Raw genomic sequence first — 19,425 nt, 5'->3', positions numbered from 1 at the left:
ATGACTAAGCCGCTTCTGGTGAACCAGAGCAGCGCATGGAAACACCGTTTACCTTCCCAGGTACCTATTTATCTACTTGCACTTTGACGTGCTTTTGAACTGCTAGGTTGGCAGGAGCAGGGACCGAGCAACGGGAGCTCACCCCGTCACAGGGATTCGAACCACCGGCCTTCTGCTCGGCAAGCCCTAGGCTCGGTGGTTTAACCCACAGCGCCACCCGTGACCCGAAGCTTTCATAGTAGAAATGAAATGGGGGCCATTTCACCTGTTTTGAAAACTACTGGTGTAGAGGAACTAGAAGCTGGGCAAAATGAGCTAGCCTGCAGTTGAACATAAAAGGCAAGAGGAGCACCATTTGTGGCAGGATTTGCTTGCACCTCTGTCTCAGATGCTGGGGGTGCGAACCACTAGTGGGAAGCGAGGGGGACAGGAGATGCTGTGATTTCTTCCCCTGCTGACAAACTTCCCCAGAAATTCGCTGCCTGGCACCTACTGGGACGCAAAACATGGGATTAGTTAGAGGGACCTTTGGCACCGGCCGGGACAACCTTATGTAAGTTACCCACTTGGACACTGGTTAAGAAACGGCCTGCCCTTTACTTAACCCCCGGGGAAAGTCTGTCTCTCACCTGCACAAGCGTTACTGAAGAGCTCTGAGGTATGTGCCAGAGAGAGATCTGGCTTGGTATCATGACCCACTGTTTACCTCTTAGGTAAATATGGGTCAGAGGAGCCAAGAGAGAGAAAAGGGAAGGAGATAAAGAACAACCGCACGACAACCTTGCAAGGTAGACCGGTCAGGATGATTGCAGAGGGTTCCCCCCCCCCCCAAAAAAAATAAGCACTCCAACCCTGCATGTGCATAGCCCCACCCCAAATGGGCATTGCCAGGATTTATGTTAGGGGAGCAGGTGGCCAGGACGAATGTGGGGCACCTGTCACCCTCTGCCTGGCTCTATCTAGCAGATTCGGACAGAAACGTTTCAACAACAGTTGTTGAAAATAAGTTTCTTTTGACCCCAAGTGCTCAGAAAAAACTGTCAAAATCTTCCTACAGTTTCTACTTTTTGTTAAGTAATTTATTTATTTTACTTGATTTAGGGGGAGGCAGCTACCCTCCCTGCCCCCCCTGGCTACGCCCATGAAATCCCTCCCTTAGAAATCAAAGGAGGGCGGCGGCGGCGGCGACTTCTGAGTAAACATATTCAGATAGGCTGCGGAGCAGGACATCGCCTGGTCTTAAGGGAAGTGGGCAGTTTTCTCCCTGGAGATCGCAGGGCGTCTTTTGCAGCACCAAGGACGGGGGGCGGGATGCTTGAAACCGGATAAGTCAATCACGGCGGGCGGGGGGGGGGAATCGGTCCCCATAGCTACTGCTTACGTGTGCTTAAGAAGTGGGGCTACGCTGGGCTCAGAATTGGGGGATCTGAGCCAGCCCCCTAAGAACTGAGCGAAGTAAACGCAACTCAGACAAAGAATGGATGGATGGATGAGGTTCATAGTCCTCTTGATCATCTCTTCTCCTTACCTTGGCCAGCGCCTCCTCCTGCTTGGCGCTGAGGTCGCCAACGTACCCGCTCATGGTGGCCCGCGCTCCTGCAGCTGATCCAACCGGCGAATGCCGAGCCGGTGCTCCGGTCCGAAGGCTTTCATGGCCAGCCGAGCTCTGCCAGGCTCCCAAGCCCCGCCCCGGCTCGGCCCTTAAAGGGGACGTGCCTCTTGGCGAGCTGCGCGGGCGCGGGTCTCTTTCTGCGCGCTCGGCCAGTGCCGGATTGACGTATTGCATAAACTAAACAAGCTATAGTTTAGGGCCCCACTCTCTTGGGCGCCCCAAAAAAATTTAAGGGGAAAAAACCTGGATGTACATTTCCAAAATATAAGATAAAAAAACAAATAAACCTACGTAAAGGTAAAGGGACCCCTGACCATTAGGTGCAGTCGTGGCCGACTCTGAGGTTGTGGCGCTCATCATGCTTTACTGGCCGAGGGAGCTGGCGTACAGCTTCCGGGTCATGTGGCCAGCATGACTAAGCCGCTTCTGGCGAACCAAAGCAGCGCATGGAAATGCCATTTACCTTCCCACCGAAGTGGTACCTATTTATCTTGTTGTTGTTTAGTCGTTTAGTCGTGTCCGACTCTTCGTGACCCCATGGACCAGAGCACGCCAGGCACTTCTGTCCTCCACTGCCTCCCGCAGTTTGATCAAGCTCATGCTAGTAGCTTCAAGAACACCATCCAACCATCTCATTCTCTGTCGTCCCCTTCTCCTTGTGCCCTCCATCTTTCCCAACATCAGGGTCTTTTCCAGGGAGTCTTCTCTTCTCATGAGGTGGCCAAAGTATTGGAGCCTCAGCTTCACGATCTGTCCTTCCAGTGAGCACTCAGGGCTGATTTCCTTCAGAATGGAGAGGTTTGATCTTCTTGCAGTCCATGGGACTCTCAAGAGTCTCCTCCAGCACCATAATTCAAAAGCATCAATTCTTCGGCGATCAGCCTTCTTTATGGTCCAGCTCTCACTTCCATACATCACTACTGGGAAAACCATGGCTTTTACTATACGGACCTTTGTTGGCAAGGTGATGTCTCTGCTTTTTAAGATGTTGTCTAGGTTTGCCATTGCCTTTCTCCCAAGGAGCAGGCGTCTTTTAATTTCGTGACTGCTGTCACCATCTGCACTGATCATGGAGCCCAAGAAAGTAAAATCTCCCACTGCCTCCATTTCTTCCCCATCTATTTGCCAGGAGGTGATGGGCCCAGTGGCCATGATCTTCGTTTTTTTGATGTTGAGCTTCAGACCATATTTTGCGCTCTCCTCTTTCACCCTCATTAAAAGGTTCTTTAATTCCTCTTCACTTTCTGCCATCAAGGTTGTGTCATCTGCATATCTGAGGTTGTTGATATTTCTTCCGGCAATCTTAATTCCGGCTTGGGATTCATCCAGCCCAGCCTTTCGCATGATGAATTCTGCATATAAGTTAAATAAGCAGGGAGACAATATACAGCCTTGCCGTACTCCTTTCCCAATTTGGAACCAATCAGTTGTTCCATATCCAGTTCTAACTGTAGCTTCTTGTCCCACATAGAGATTTCGCAGGAGACAGATGAGGTGATCAGGCACTCCCATTTCTTTAAGAACTTGCCATAGTTTGCTGTGGTCAACACAGTCAAAGGCTTTTGCATAGTCAATGAAGCAGAAGTAGATGTCTTTCTGGAACTCTCTAGCTTTCTCCATAATCCAGCGCATGTTTGCAATTTGGTCTCTGGTTCCTCTGCCTCTTCTAAATCCAGCTTGCACTTCTGGGAGTTCTCGGTCCACATACTGCTTGAGCCTTCCTTGTAGAATTTTAAGCATAACCTTGCTAGCATGTGAAATGAGTGAAATTGTGCGGTAGTTGGAGCATTCTTTGGCACTGCCTTTCTTTGGGATTGGAATGTAGACTGATCTTCTCCAATCCTCTGGCCACTGCTGAGTTTTCCAAACTTGCTGGCATATTGAGTGTAGCACCTTAACAGCATCATCTTTTAAAATTTTAAACAGTTCAGCTGGAATACCATCACTTCCACTGGCCTTGTTATTTGCAGTGCTTTCTAAGGCCCATTTGACTTCACTCTCCAGGATGTCTGGCTCAAGGTCAGCAACCACACTACCTGGGGTGTACGAGACATCCATATCTTTCTGGTATAATTCCTCTGTGTATTCTTGCCACCTCTTCTTGATGTCTTCTGCTTCAGTTAGATCTTTACCACTTTTGTCCTTTATTATGGTAATCTTTGTACGAAATGTTCCTTTCATATTTCCGATTTTCTTGAACAGCTCTCTGGTTCTTCCCATTCTGTTGCTTTCCTCTATTTCTTTGCATTGCTCATTTAAGAAGGCCTTCTTGTCTCTCCTTGCTGTTCTTTGGAAATCTGCATTCAGTTTCCTGTATCTTTCACTATCTCCCTCGCATTTTGCTTGCCTTCTCTCCCCCGCTATTTGTAAGGCCTCGTTGGACAGCCACTTTGCTTTCTTGCATTTCTTTTTCATTGGGATGGTTTTAGTTGCTGCCTCCTGTATAATGTTGCGAGACTCCATCCATAGTTCTTCAGGCACTCTGTCCAGCAAATCTAAATCCTTAAACCTGTTCCTCACTGCCACTGTGTATTCATAAGGGATTTGGTTTAGATTGTATCTTACCTGTCCAGTGGTTTTTCCTACTTTCTTCAGTTTAAGCTTGAATTTTGCTATAAGAAGCTGATGATCTGAGCCACAGTCAGCTCCAGGTCTTGTTTTTGCTGACTGTATAGAGCTTCTCCATCTTTGGCTGCAGAGAATATAATCAATCTGATTTCGATGTTGCCCATCTGGGGATGTCCATGTGTAGAGTCGTCTCTTGTGTTGTTGGAAAAGCGTGTTTGTGATGACCAGCTTGTTCTCTTGACAGAACTCTATTAGCCTTTGCCCTGCTTCGTTTTGATCTCCAAGGCCAAACTTGCCAGTTGTTCCTTTTATCTCTTGATTCCCTACTTTAGCATTCCAATCCCCTATAATGAGCAGAACATCCTTCTTTGGTGTCACTTCGATAAGGTCTTGTAAGTCTTCATAGAACTGGTCAATTTCAGTTTCTTCAGCACTAGTAGTTGGTGCATAAACTTGGATTACTGTGATGTTAAAAGGTCTGCCTTGGATTCGTATCGAGATCATTCTATCATTTTTGAGACTGCATCCCAGTACAGCTTTCGCCACTCTTTTGTTGACTATGAGGGCCACTCCATTTCTCTTACGGGTTTCTTGCCCACAGTAGTAGATATGATAGTCATCCAAACTGAATTCGCCCATTCCCGTCCATTTTAGCTCACTGATGCCCAGGATGTCAATATTTATTCTTGCCATCTCATTTTTGACCACATCCAACTTACCCAGGTTCATGGTTCTTACATTCCAGGTTCCTATGCAATATTTTTCTTTACAGCATTGGACTTTCCTTTCGCTTCCATGCATATCCACAACTGAGCATATCCACAACCTATTTATCTACTTGCACTTTAACATGCTTTCGAACTGCTAGGTTGGCAGGAGCAGGGACCGAGCAATGGGAGATCACCCCGTCGTGGGGATTCAAACTGCCGACCTTCTGATCGGCAAGTCCTAAGCTCTGTGGTTTAACCCACAGCGCCACCCGCGTCCCCTTTTACAGCAACATACATACAGCAACTACATACAACAACAGTGTTTTGTTTTGTTTTGTGTAGGCTCCTATGATGTAAGTAATGGGCCCCGCCTGCTAGCCTGCTCCCTAAAATATTACTGGTTTGCTCATTTCTATACAGTGGTACCTCGGGTTACATACACTTCAGTTACATTCGCTTCAGGTTACAGATTTCGCTAACCCAGAAATAGTACCTCGGGTTAAGAACTTTGTTTCGGGTTGAGAACAAAAATCGTGCTCCGGCGGCACAGCGGCAGCAGGAGGCCCCTTAACTAAAGTGGTGCTTCAGGTTAAGAACAGTTTCAGGTTAAGTACGGACCTCCGGAATGAATTAAGTACTTAACCCGAGGTACCACTGTATATATAGGGTGCCAACATTCTGTATGTGCAAATGGCTTTCGATACCTATTAGGTCCATAAATTACCATATAGCATATATTCAACACAAAAAACAGTGACAATTTGTTGTTGACAAAGGACAGCTACCTTCAGTAGCTTAGGGCCTCTTCAAACCTAAATCCGGCCCTGGGTAGGGGGCTGCAGCTGAGGCCTGACCTTTCATGCTCTGTGAAGCTATGGGGTGCTCTAAGCGCAGGCACACACAGGAAGGGAGAAAAGCTGGCAGGGTTGCCAACTGACCGGGCAGAGAAGGAGCCTAGCCTTGTTCTTGGGAGGTGGACAAGAGCATCAGGAGAGGCTGCTGGATCAGGCCAGCAACAGCTCATCCGGTCCAGCATCACAGCAGACAACCAGATGGCCCAATGCAAAAACCCTCAAGGAGGGTTTCCAGCAACTGGTATTCAGAAGCGATGCTGCCTCCGACTGTGGGGGCAGAGCATAGTCATCGTGGCTAGTAGCCATTGATCGTCCGTGAATTTGTCCGTTGCTCTTTTGAAGTTATGCAATTTGGCGGCCTTCGCTGCGTCCTGTGGCGGTGAGTTCCGTAGGTTAACAGTGCTGCATGAATAAGTCCTTTCTTGGATCTGCGTGGAATCTGCCAACTTTCAGCTTCATGTGATGTCCACGAGTTCTAGGGTTATGATAGAGGGAGATAAACATTCCTTTATCCATGCTCTCCATGCCACATTTTGTGAACTTCTGTCTGTCACCCCTTCCTTGCTTTTTGTTGCAAACTGAAAAGCCCCAAACGCGCAGAGATAAAAAGAGTCAGACGTATAGAGGTAACTAAATGTGTTTTAACTGATTTTAGTGTTGTGTTTTTATATTGTTGTAACCCACCCTGTGGACGCGGGTGGCGCTGTGGGTAAAACCTCAGCGCCTAGGACTTGCTGATCGTCAGGTCGGCGGTTCGAATCCCCGCGGCGGGGTGCGCTCCCGCTGCTCGGTCCCAGCGCCTGCCAACCTAGCAGTTCGAAAGCACCCCTGGGTGCAAGTAGATAAATAGGGACCACTTACTAGCGGGAAGGTAAACGGCGTTTCCGTGTGCTGCGCTGGTGCTGGCTCACCAGAGCAGCTTTGTCACGCTGGCCACGTGACCCAGAAGTGTCTGCGGACAGCGCTGGCCCCCGGCCTCTCAAGTGAGATGGGCGCACAACCCTAGAGTCGGACATGACTGGCCTGTACGGGCAGGGGTACCTTTACCTTTAACCCACCCTGGGACTCCGGGTAAGAAATCTAATTCTTGCTTGAAATGCATCTGGATAACTTATTATTTTTATTGCACTCATATTCTGCCTTTTTCCCCCTCCCAGGAGCTCCTGGTGGCGTACATGGTTCTCTCCCTCCTCATTCCATCCTCAAAACAACACTTTGAGGTAGGCATAGGTTGCAGAAATCTTCCCAAGGTTACCACTCTGTGAGCTTCACATGGCTGAGTGGGGATTTGAACTCTGGCCATCCAGATCCTAGTCTGACATTCTAACCCAGGGGTTGGCAAACTAAGGTCTGCGGGCCGGATCAGGCCCAATTGCCTTCAGGATCCGGCCTGCGGACTGTCCATGGATCGGCGTGGGGATTCTGTTCATTTGGGCTGCGCCATTTCTGTTATGTACTGAAGTTTTCACCGTGAGCCAGCAGGGGGATACTGTAGATAGTTTTCACTCAGGTCCACATATGCAAATAAGGAATTGAAAGTGACGTTCAGTGATTGGATAGTTACAGAAAGTTGTTACTGTTGCATTGTAGTGGAGCTCTATATAAGCAGGCTGGCTGAACCCTTCAGTTCAGTTCTATTCCGGCCTGTGAATCGCTGTGTCGTCTGATATGTTCACCCACAACTTAAAATCCCCCCCCCCGCACTTTTCTGTTTGCCCACATACACACACACCGTGGCGGCGCCTCCTCCCTCCCTCCTCCTGGCTTCTCCCCGCCCTGCCTAGAGGAAGAAGGGGGCAAGGCTGAGCTGGCGGACCGCGATTTTAAGCAGCCCCTCCCCGGAGCCAGCCCTTTTGCACTGCTCATCTTCCCTCCGGTGCTACCCTGGTGCTCCTGTGGGTCAGGTGGCGGTGGCGGCTGCAGCCCCTGGCAGTTAAGCGCAGTGAATGGGGGTGGGGTGGGGAGGAGGACTTCTTGCCCCCCTCGCCTCTTCTTCCAGCCCCCCACCCCTCCAATGCCACTTCTCTGGCCTGCCACAAGGTCTAAGGGACAGTGGACCGGCCCGTGGCCAAAAAAAATTGCCGGCCCCATCTCTAACCACTATACCACACAGCCTCTCTTGCATCGTTTTTCAAAATATTGCTTGGTGCAGCCTACATTTTGGACTGCCAAGGAAGCACGTGTGTGTGTGTGTGTGTGTGTGTGTGTGTGTAGCGAAAACCCAGAGATCAGCTTTGCTATTTCCTCCTGCTTGAACAGCAGGTCAATGTGCAGTAATCAGTGGCAGATGTGATAAGCATTATCATGGGATCAGTGTCTGTACACGAAACTGCGGCTCAAGGTGGGAGAGCAGAGGCAAAGTTGGCATCCTAGGAGGGTGTCCTGCTGTCCTTTGGCTCCCCCACCAGCCTGCAGTGACTGGCAGCTCTCACAGGCGGAACAACAGAGGGACTCTTACCCAGCTAGACAGTCCTCCTGAGCCAAACAACACCCGCCCCCTGCTTTAACCTTGGACTCTCTGGGCTTTGGCCTCCCAGATAAAAGTCACTTTCCACCTGCCACACCACACATTTCATGGATAAACTGCTTTGATCCAGGAAAGTGAGTGGGGAGAAATTCAATTCAATTCACATTCATTTATTTGTTTACATTTATATATATTTGTTATATATATATATGTCACTGTTTCATAGGAAAAATATCCACATGCTTTAGAATAATACATAAAACCATGCATTGAAAAATATATATAAAAAAATTACAATCAGACCTCAACCATTGTGGCAGGATGTGTTGTTCTTACATGCATGTGTAAGCCTGGCAGAACGGAATAGTTTTCAGCAGCTGTTTAAAAGTTGGCAGAGAAGGGGCCTGCTGAATCTCTAGTGGCAGAGAGTTCCACAGGACTGGGCCAATGAAACTAAAGGTTTCTTAAATGTAAAGTCACCTGTTCCCTTTTCCATCTGGCCACTAAGGATTATCCCCATGTTACAGATTCTTCCCCTTGCACCAGTACCAACAGGTGACAAAATAGCATCCTGAACCACACCTGAGGTCAATAGACCTAGTTTGGTGGGGGTACCATACAGGACAGGTCATGTAGCGCATAGCAGTCTCTTTCCCCACCCCTCATCACCTAGCAGTGAAGCCAGCCCTGTTCATAGTACAGTGGTACCTCGATTCTTGACTGTAATCCATTCCAGAAGACCGTTCGAATTCCGAAACATTTGAAAACCGAGGCGCAAAGCACTGGCTGTATATGCAACAGAGAAAATTGAAAAACGTGCAGCGGAAACCATTCAACTTCTGAGACGTGTTTGAAAACGGAACCATTTATTTCTGGGTTTTCGGCGTTTGGGTTCCGAAATGTTAGTCAACGGAGACGATCAGGAACTGAGGTACCACTGTATATCCTACAACTCTAAAACAATTCAGCTATGTCTTTTTGATCATCGTGTATCACAGTCCTTATGAATTCAAGTCCCACTTATCTCTCTGGGATAGCGTCCCTTGTTATGTGTACACTGGATAAAAACTTTTAAATCAGCCAAGGCACCAAGCTTAAAAATAATTGCAGAAGCAATTACGCTGGGCTTTCTGATGGATACACCCAAAGCTCTATAGCAGAGACTTAGGCAAATGAACACTGTTGCAGAACAGGATGAAACAACCAGAATCGCGAACACTCCATGCCATAACAATTTCTTGCTGTTGTCGGTGGCAGCAGTTGCCCATTTTAACACAGGGAACGATCCACAGTGGATGGCTCAAAACCATCACGGCGTAATTAATTCGTGTAGGTGGGTGTGTTCATCTGCCTTGTTCAGCATGTTAATCTGTTGGCACGCCGCCCTTTGTTTCAGCTGTGAATATAGTTAAACATCAAAACAACCTCAGAAGGGAGTGGCGTCTTTCCTCCCCCACTCTTGCACCCATGAACTTACTGTGATTAGCGTAAAAGAAGGAGCTCAATATTAGCCAGTCCAGATTTGAGTGGGTGGAGATTAGACAACGCGGGAAGATGGCGTCCTTGATTTTTTAATCAAAATGGTTTCGGAAACAACATAAAACTTTATCTCCAACCCCATAAGAGTTTCGCTTCAGTTCCACGTGCGCAAAACATTGTACAGGGTAGGATTTGTCGAATGGTTGGTGGTAGAGTGTTTGCATTGCCTGAGAAGATCTGAGGTTCAGTTCCCGGCATTCATAGAAAGGGCAGCGAAAGACTTTGCCTGAAATCCTGAATAGCTGCTGCCAGCCTGTGTGTACAACACTGACCTAGACAGACTAATGGTCTGGCTTGATACAATGAAGGGCCACAGCTCAATGTCAGACCATCTGATTTGCCTGCATTCAATCACCAGCATCTCCAAGTCGAATTGGGGCTGACTCTTGGCGCTGTGGGTTAAACCACAGAGCCTAGGACTTACCGATCAGAAGGTCGGCGGTTCAAATCCTCACGACGGGGTGAGCTCCCATTGCTCGGTCCCTGCTCCTGCCAACCTAGCAATTTGAAAGCACGTCAAAGTGCAAGTAGATAAATAGGTACCACTCCGGCGGGAAGGTAAATGGCATTTCTGTGCGCTGCTCTGGTTTGCCAGAAGCGGCTTAGTCATGCCAGCCAACAAAGCGAGATGAGCGCCGCAACCCCAGAGTCGGCCACGACTGGACTTAATGGTCAGGGGTCCCTTTACCTTTACCTTCTCTTAAAACCCTGAAATTCCTGGTCCTGTGAATTATAATCCTAAAATTATAATGCTTACCCAGTATTAGGAGTGGCCAATATTTGTATTTCTTCATCCGAAAATATAGTAACATCACTTTTTTTTAATAAAAAAAATGTTCTAGCTTATTATTTTTCTGCTAACCCAAGTTGTGCCTTTGTTAGTTACCTTGAGAATCCTGTACTCAAAAGTGGCAGAAAGTATTTTAAATGAACAGAGGTGCCAGGAATTTTACGTGGAATATTTGGCGTACAAAATGTGTATTATGGTGGTCCATCCCAATTTAGGAAATGAAATGTCTGAGCTGCCTTTGACAATTATACATCTTGAATCTTATTGATAATGTAAGACTCTGCTGTTTACTTTGCTATCTTTCCCTCTTTACCAGGATTGGGGAACTTCAGGGCCTGGATCCAGATGTGGCCCTAGTCTAATGTTCAAAGACAAGAGTCCTTTTGGTTCCAGCCCTGTCCACCTGCCCCTTGGAAAGTGGCCCAGGAGGGAATGCAGACCTCAAGCCAAGGAAACGTAGAGAAAGGGGTAGAGAACCCAGGTCACCAACACTGGAATCCCAAATTGGTTAGAACGTGGTGCTGACAGCAGCAAGCTTGCAGGTTTGATCCCCAACCTGCCACCCTCCAGCTGTTTTGGACCACAACTCCCATCAACTCTCCATCCAGCCACGCCGAGGCCATGCTCAGCAAGAAGCAATAGGAGGGGCAGAAGCTGACAGCAGGAAACATTTAACTAAAGGCACAGGAACCCCCAAAAGCCTCAGTCGTGCTTTGCCGGTCCACACTTGGGAGAACACAGCAATCACATTCAAACTTAAAAAAAAAAAAAATTCAACAAATCTTGATTTAGTAACAGTGTCATTGCCACTGCAAAATGTGGGTGAACATTTGGGAAATGTTCTTTACTAATGCACAGAATAGCAGGCAGGATCTAATCCCTAGGACAGATCAAAGAAGCTCCAGTTCAGAATTATCTAGGAGCAAGGTTTGTGGGTTTTTTTTTGTGGGGTGGGGGGTTGCTGCGGTTTCAAAGCAGTGTTGCTAGGCGACGAAGAAAAGGATAACCTAAAAAAGAAAAGGGAAAAAAGAGTGATTCAGAACCAGTTGCTAGAATTTTGTGTGTGTGAGAGAGTAAATCCAGAATTGCTTTAGTATAAATTGGTAGTTATAAGTTTAAATTTAGTATAAATTGGACACGGGTGGCACTGTGGGTTAAAGCACAGAGCCTAGGACTTGCCATTCAGAAGGTCGGTGGTTCGAATCCCCGCGATGGGGTGAGCTCCCGTTGCTCGGTCCCTGCTCCTGCCAACCTAGCAGTTCGAAAGCACGTCAAAGTGCAAGTAGATAAACAGGTACCGCTCCGGTGGGAAGGTAAACGGCGTTTCCGTGTGCTGCTCTGGTTCGCCAGAAGCGGCTTAGTCATGCTGGCTATATGACCTGGAAGCTGTATGTCGGCTCCCTCAGCCAATAAAGCGAGATGAGCACCACAACCCCAGAGTCGGCCATGACTGGACCTAATGGTCAGGGGTCCCTTTACCTTTACCTTTAAATTGGTAGCATCCTTTCCACTTAACTGTTCACACTTTCACTGGAAGGCATCAAGAAGTCAGCTTGTCAAGGCTAGATATGGGAGAGGGACACTACTGCAAAAACAGTTGCAGGTCTTCGACTGCCTACAGCCCCAGACCCCAATACCTCTGCTCATGGTCAGTTTATCAGTGCGCCACCCCTCCACAAAATTGTGCCCCAGTCACCTCACAGTTACCAAATAAACAACAAGAAAATTAACGTGTAAACGATAAAAAAAGAACCAGGTCCACAAGTGCAGAGAATATTCCATAAGTTTGTGTATCCATTAAGTTTTTGTATGAAATATGCAGAAATGTGCAGAAAATTACTGGAATAATAAATCAAGATAACAAACTTTTTTATAAAAGAATGGAAATGGTTTATTTGATATTTACAGATAAGTTTCAAACAGATAAAAACATTGGCAAGATTATTGTAACAACCTGCAGTTTCATAAGAGTATATATTTAAAGTAGACAATTAAATGAGCGAATTAAATGAATTTGGATCTTCAAAATATATTAAAAAATAAAGGAACCGCAGAAAGAGGGGGAAGGAAGTCAAAATTTGAAATGTTAAATTGATTGTAAAACTAATGAAATGTATAAACCTGAAAAGTATAAATAAAAACTTTTTAAAAAGAAAGTACATAAAATAAATCCATAGAGCCTCATACAAAACAATGTAGAAAAGCTAACCTAATTTGACTGCTTAAAATGTAGCATCCTAGTACCAGCGATAGAAGAGAACAGCCTTTTTTAGGATATATTTGTTTGTGAGGTTCTTTCACGGTCTTAAGACAGGTATGAGGAACCAGTGGCCCTTCCATCATCCCTGGCCATTGGCCGTGTTTCCTGGGGCTGATGGGAGTTGTAGTCCACCAACATCTCTCTGTAGATTCCCTACTCATGCTTTAAAAAGGTAAAGGGACCCCTGACCATTAGGTCCAGTCATGGCCGACTCTGGGGTTGCGGCACTCATCTCGCTTTATTGGCCGAGGGGGCTGGCGTACAGCTTCTGGGTCATCGCTGCTCTGGCGAACTAGAGCAGCGCACGGAAATGCTGTTTACTTTCCCGCCAGAGTGGTACCTATTTATCTACTTGCACTTGACGTGCTTTTGAACTGCTAGGTTGGCAGGAGCAGGGACCAAGCAACGGGAGCTAAACCTATTGCGGGGATTCGAACTGCCGACCTTCTGATTGGCAAGCCCTAGGCTCTGTGGTTTAACTCATAGCGCCACCTGTGTCCTTTACAGCCCTTTTAATGTGTTGGCCTGGCGGAACTCTGATAACACCCCTTCCTTGCTGGTTGGAGAATAGAGACAGGTGTGGGTTTGTGGGTGGGTGTAAACTATCCTATGGGAGAAAGGTAAATTAGACATTTATTGCTATGCTTACATTTGTTTCCAGCCCCACCCACCACTGGCAAACGGCCCCAGAAGCTTGCCAAGAAGGAAATGTGGCCCTCATCTTGAAACACCTTCTTGGCCTGTTTTGTTTGGCTGTATTAATTGGTTTAATGATTGGTTGTTTCAATATGAATAAATAATGGCAGAGAATGTTTACAGTTAGTTCCTGTCGGGTGACTCTCCCTTTGAAACCTGCTCAGGTATCAGAATGGTTAACATCCAGAGATGGCAGACCTACTCCCAGGGCGAAACTGCCGAGCAACCCTCATTAGTGCAACAGCACCACAAAGACTTAATTTGTTATGTTGTTGTCAGAGCATCAGACCTGCAGTCATGAGGAAATCCTTGGAAAGGAGCCCAAGAGAGACGGACAGCATTGTCTCACTCAAAATGTTTCTGACAGGAAAGAAGCGGGGATGAAGAAATAGCAGTGGGTGCCCAGCAGGCCTGTCCTAACCGTTCTGTAAGCTGGCAAAGGACCATGTTGCAAACTGTTTCTGCCCCAGTTCCAGGAACCAAAGCTGGCAGATGAATCTCATTTCAACAGGACAGTGGGATCCTCTGAGCTAGGCATGGGTTGATCCATCAGTGTCAGTTCTCTATGCTTCTTGTTTTTTCTACACTTTTCTAAACCAATTTGGAGTTGTTTTTTTAAGTATCCTCAATAAGGCTTCACAGCGAATTTCCCCTAATATACAAATTTTTGCCAAGCAATTTTCTGTACAGGCAACTCCTCATTTATGCATATATTGGGAACACCCCTGGAAAAAGCCTTCAAACAACCCTTTGAACCTCTGGAAACCTTTGAAAACCCCTTCAGAACAAAAAACCACCAAACTCCACCACAAACCTCCTTGCTCTCCACAGGCCTCAAATGTCAGTGCAAAGGGTCCTGGGATTGCACTTGCAAAGGTTCAAGAGATTACTAGATCCTATTTTTGTGCCACTTTTGCCATTTTTGTGCTCTTTCAGGGCCATTTTTGCCCCTTTTCATGCCACTTCCAGGTTTGCGGTGATGCGCATGGGTGCAGTCATGTGTGTCTTGAACACACATCAGTAGTGAGTTGCCTATAATTTAATACATTAATGCAACTTTCATTAATATGTGCATTTATATGCACACAATTCCCAGAGTGTTTTAACCGTCAATCCCTCTTCCCCAGGGAAGTCTGAGAAGTTTAATCTCTCAAAAATACTGATCTCCAGCAGTATAGAGGCTGCACCCTGGAATGCCGACCCTATCAAACCTGTTTGTTGAACCCTCTTGTCGCTTTTAGCGTGTCTGACCCTACGCTTTTGTTCCAGTGTCTGAAAGGGGTGGAGAACGTCTCCTTGAATAGGAATGCAAAGTGAAGTGTGGTGTGGAATTATGTTAGTCTGGTCTCGGGGCCAAAACATAAATGTGCAGGCTTGGCTGCAGAGAGAAATAAAAATGGCTTTTGATACCTTCAACCATGGTATCCTTCTGGAGTGGCTGTCTGAGTTGCGGGTGGGTGGCACTGTTTTGCAGAAGCTCCCGTCTTACAGTGGTACCTCAGGTTAAGAACTTAATTCATTCTGGAGGTCCATTCTTAACCTGAAACTGTTCTTAACCTGAGGTACCACTTTAGCTAATGGGGCCTCCCACTGCCGCTGCACCACTACCGTGTGATTTCTGTTCTCATCCTGAAGCAAAGTTTTTAACTCGAGGTACTATTTCTGGGTTAGCGGAGTCTGTAACCTGAAGCATCTGTAACCTGAAGCGTCTGTAACCTGAGGTACCAAAATCAAGGTTTGATTTTATCCCCCATGCTGTTGAACAACATGAAACTGTTGAGTGGGGTCATCTGGAGTTTTGGAGGGTGGTTGTCAGCAATATGCCGATGACACACAACTCTATTTCTCCTTTACATCTGCAGGTGTGGTTGAGGATGTGCTGGACCGATGTCTTGCCTGGGTAATGGACCGGATGAGAGCCAACAAACTGAAGCTCAATCCAGATGAGACAGAGACACTGTTAGTGGGTGGCTCCCTAGACCAGATGGATGGGAGGTTGCCTGCTCTTGATGGGGCTACCTTCCCTCTGATGGAGCAGGTACGTAACTTTGGGGTGCTTCTGAATCCTTTGCTGTCACTCGAGGCTCAGGTGGCCTTGGTGGCATGGAGTACCTTCCATCAACGGCAGCTGGTGGCACAGCTCAGCCCCTACCCACACAGGGATAGCCTAACTTCTGTTGTCTAAGGGGTTTTCCTAGCTTTATGCATTTTTGCGTTTGTGCACAGTTCCCGGAAACCAAAGCTTCGCGTAAGTTGCGGGCTTACTGCGTTTCTATTTAAATGGATAACACTGGTTTCTAAATTTGCATCTGCGCAAAATTTCATTTCTCCAAATCTGTGCTCGTGTTTTGCAGCAGCGAGTATCCTGTTTCTGCAGGATACCAACCTCAGCAGAAGGTGCCATTTTTCAGGAGATAAAATGTCTAAGCCAGGACGGTAGGCGGAGGAGCAGCTTAAGAAAACGAGGTGCCTCCTTCTGAAAGTATGGGAGTTGGCCCCCAAACCTTAAGACTAAGGGAGATTCAAATGGGTGTTGGCCTCATTCGGCGAAACTGAGAATGACCCAAAAGCTTTTGGCGTTTCAACAGCGCTTTCCTTCCCAAGAAACTGAACTAATCGGTAGAGCTACACTTTGTGGGTGTCACTAAGCAGACAACTGACTCCGCAGGATCTATAGGGGCGTGGATTCTGCCCAGCAATAATGCAGCATGTGGAACACAACACGCAACCCATTTTAGTAGGGTCATAAACAATAATGTGCTTCTTGGAACCAATGGGGCAATTGTCAAGCCGAGTAAATGAGCATTGCTTTCCCTAATTGCATCATGTGTCACGTTTCATGATATGGTGCCCACCAGCCTCCCCCAATCTGGCACCTTGCAGGTTTTTTGGGACAGCAACTCTCATCAGGCTCGAAGACCACAGCCAACTTATGAAGCTGAATTCTTCTGAGGTAGACTACAGATGGATCAAAGAAAGGACTTCTTCACACAGCACATAGGAGGCAGTGATTGCCACCAACCCAGATGGCTTTAAAACAGAACCTGACAAATTCACGGAGAAGGCCATCAGATGGCTATGCTCTGCCTGCACAGTCAAAGGCAGCAACACTTCTGAATCCTAGCTGCTGGAAACTACAAGTGCTCTTCTGCTCAAGTCTTGCTTGCAGATTTCCCACAGGCATCTGGTTGGCCACTGTGAGAACAGGATGCTGGACTAGATGGGCCATTGGCCTGATCCAGCAAACTCTTCTTACTTTCTTGATCTTAGATTTAAGACTTGGAGAACTTGGTAGTAAAAGGAAGAAATCTCTGCTTCTAAAGAGAACTATAGCCAGGAAATAATAATAATAAAAAATAATAATAAAATTTTATTTATATCCTGTCCTCCCCAGCCAAAGCCATGCTCATAGCAGCTAACAACAATAAAAGTAACACAGTTTACATAATATCACAATCAATTAATTGAAACGCATTCTAAAATCAATTCATTCTAAAATCAATTCAGAATCAAATTAATGGCAACCGTTGGGCTAGAGTTCTATGAGGATTACCAAAGGAGGGGGGCAGGCTGTGCCTTGGCCAAAGGCCTGGTGGAACAGCTCTGTCTTGCAGGCCCTGCGGAAAGATGTCAAGTCCCGCAGGGCCCTAGTCTCTTGTGACAGAGCGTTCCACCAGATTGGAGCCACATCCGAAAAAGCCCTGGCTCTAGTTGAGGCCAGCCTACCCTCTCTGTGGCCTGGGACTTCAGGATGTTTTTGTTTGAAGACCGTAAGTTCCTCTGTGGGACATACCAGGAGAGGCGGTTCCGTAGAATGATAAACTCAGGAGAATACCTTCCACACTCAGTGATACCCCACACTGATTTTTTAAATTTTTATTTTTAAGAAGGGCTGTCGTTCACTTGTGCTCAAAAAAAGTCTCAGGATCAATCCTTAGGATCTCCAGCTAGGCCTAAAAGCGGGGGGGAGGGGGGGATAACATGCCTGAGAGCCATTGCCAGTCAATGTAAACAATACTGAGTGAGATGGACCATAGGTAGACAGCAGTTTCCTGGGTTGCTAATTACAATACTCTTTGGGGGGTGGGGGGTATAGCTAAGTGATAAGAGCATCTGAGGTAAGGTTACCAGATGTCCCCGTTTCCCAAGGACAGTCCCCAGATTTTGTCCCCTGACAAAATCCACTGAATTCGACTGAAGTTGAAAAGTGTCCCCGGAGTCATTGAAAAATATATCTGGTAACCTTAATCTGAGGTGCTCTACCGTTTGGAACCCCTGCTCTACATTTTTCTGATTAAGACCCAGAAGATCCCCCAACTAAAGAATCATGGCAAGAAAAATTGATGGACTATGCAGAGCTGGCAAAACTGACATATAAGCTACGGGACAAGGATAGCTGTGACTTTAAGGATGAATGGGAACCCTTTACAAAATATTTGAAGACGCAACAAAGCGAACTGGACTCCTTGGCAGGTTTTGAATAAACATTCACAAGCTTTTTATTGATAATAATCAGCTAGATAGTTTGAGGATCTATACAACTTTGTAACATGCAGAAAACAGCATTTTTAGAGAAACCAAAGACTGGAACTGAGGGAAGTCGGGGTGGGGTGGGGTTATGTGTGGGAGGGGGGAGGGAGGAAAAATGGGGGGGACCAAGGATGATATGTTTTTGGATAATATGTCTTACTATAATTTTTGAATTAAAAAAAAAGACCAGGAAGATAATCCCTACAGAAATTGCAGGCTTAGCATTTGTTCTTTGCAATTCCACCTCTGACTGCAATGTCCCTCCTTTATTCGACCAGCTCCAACAGTGCAAGACAGCTCCCCACTCCTCTCTTTTGTTCTTCTCCAGAACGTCTGCCTATTGGGTTACTTCTCTTCTGGTTTTCCAACACGTCCATCGCTTTCCCACCCTTCTCAAAATTCTTCCCACAATGGGGGATTTACACACTTGCATGATTTTTGTTGGCAGCTCAGTTGAGCGGCTGTAGCTGTGACCAGGTGGCCTCCGATTCAAGGTAGTAGGGCCAGCCTTCGCCAACGTGGCGCCCTCTGAATCGTTTGGAGTTCAGCTCCCATCATCAGCCCCTGTCAGTGTGGCCCTGCTGGTTGGGGATGATTGATGAGAGTTGTGTAGTGAGAGCTGGACCCTAAAGAAGGCTGATCGCCGAATAATTGATGCTTTTGAATGATGGTGCTGGAGGAGACTCTTGAAAGTCCCATGGACTTCAAGAAGATCAAACCTCTCCATTCTGAAGGAAATCAGCCCTGAGTGCTTACTGGAAGGACAGATCCTGAAGCTGAGACTCCAATACTTTGGCCACCTCATGAGAAGAGAAGACTCCCTGGAAAAGACCCTGATGTTGGGAAAGATGGCGGGCACAAGGAGAAGGGGACGACAGAGGACAAGATGGTTGGACAGTGTTCTCGAAGCTACCAGCATGAGTTTGACCAAACTGCGGGAGGCAGTGGAAGACAGGAGTGCCTGGCGTGCTCTGGTCCATGGGGTCACGAAGAGTCGGACACGACTAAACAACTAAATGACAACAACAACAAAGATCTGGAGGGGACCAGGCTGCTCTCTCAAGCCTGCAGGGTGCAGAGCAATACTGACCCACTTTGCAGGACTGTTAGGAATACAGGGTGCTGCTTCATACTGGGCCAGACCATTGGTCCATCTAGCTCAGGGTTTCTCAAATGTGGGTCTCCAGCTGTTTTTGGGACTACAGCTCCCATCACCCTTAGCTAGCAGGACCAGTGGGCAGGGATGATGGGAATTGTAGCCCTAGCTGGAGACCCAAGTTTGGGAAACCTTGATCTAGCTCAATACTGTCTACAGTGACTTCAAGACTTCAGTCACGGAACGCTTCCAACCCTACCTTGAGAATGAATTTGGGGCCTTCCGCATAAGGATAATCAAGAG

The 19,425-nt window shown here is 46.9% G+C and overlaps 1 protein-coding gene and 2 long non-coding RNA genes across 3 annotated transcripts in view; 2 read left to right on the top strand and 1 right to left on the bottom strand.

The window, feature by feature from the left end:
* SEC14L2 (SEC14 like lipid binding 2) overlaps positions 1-1,689 on the bottom strand; it is a 39,795-nt gene extending 38,106 nt beyond the window's left edge. Inside the window, exon 1 of the mRNA XM_083478766.1 lies at positions 1,529-1,689. Within this exon, the coding sequence (XP_083334892.1) occupies positions 1,529-1,582 (54 nt within the window). The 5' untranslated portion in view covers positions 1,583-1,689. The remainder of the gene's footprint in view (positions 1-1,528) is intronic.
* LOC310695047 overlaps positions 1-19,425 on the top strand; it is an 82,571-nt gene that overhangs the window by 47,763 nt on the left and 15,383 nt on the right. The window lies entirely within an intron of this gene.
* LOC310695027 lies at positions 6,135-14,394 on the top strand. The gene is made up of 4 exons (XR_014519871.1): positions 6,135-6,370; positions 6,902-6,964; positions 8,948-9,142; positions 13,864-14,394. It is a non-coding gene; the product is annotated as an uncharacterized lncRNA (long non-coding RNA).

Source organism: Podarcis liolepis (genome assembly GCF_965112155.1).
Source record: "Podarcis liolepis genome assembly, chromosome: 15".
NCBI classification, from domain to species: Eukaryota; Metazoa; Chordata; class Lepidosauria; order Squamata; family Lacertidae; genus Podarcis; species Podarcis liolepis.
This window is presented reverse-complemented; position numbering and strand designations above follow the sequence as displayed.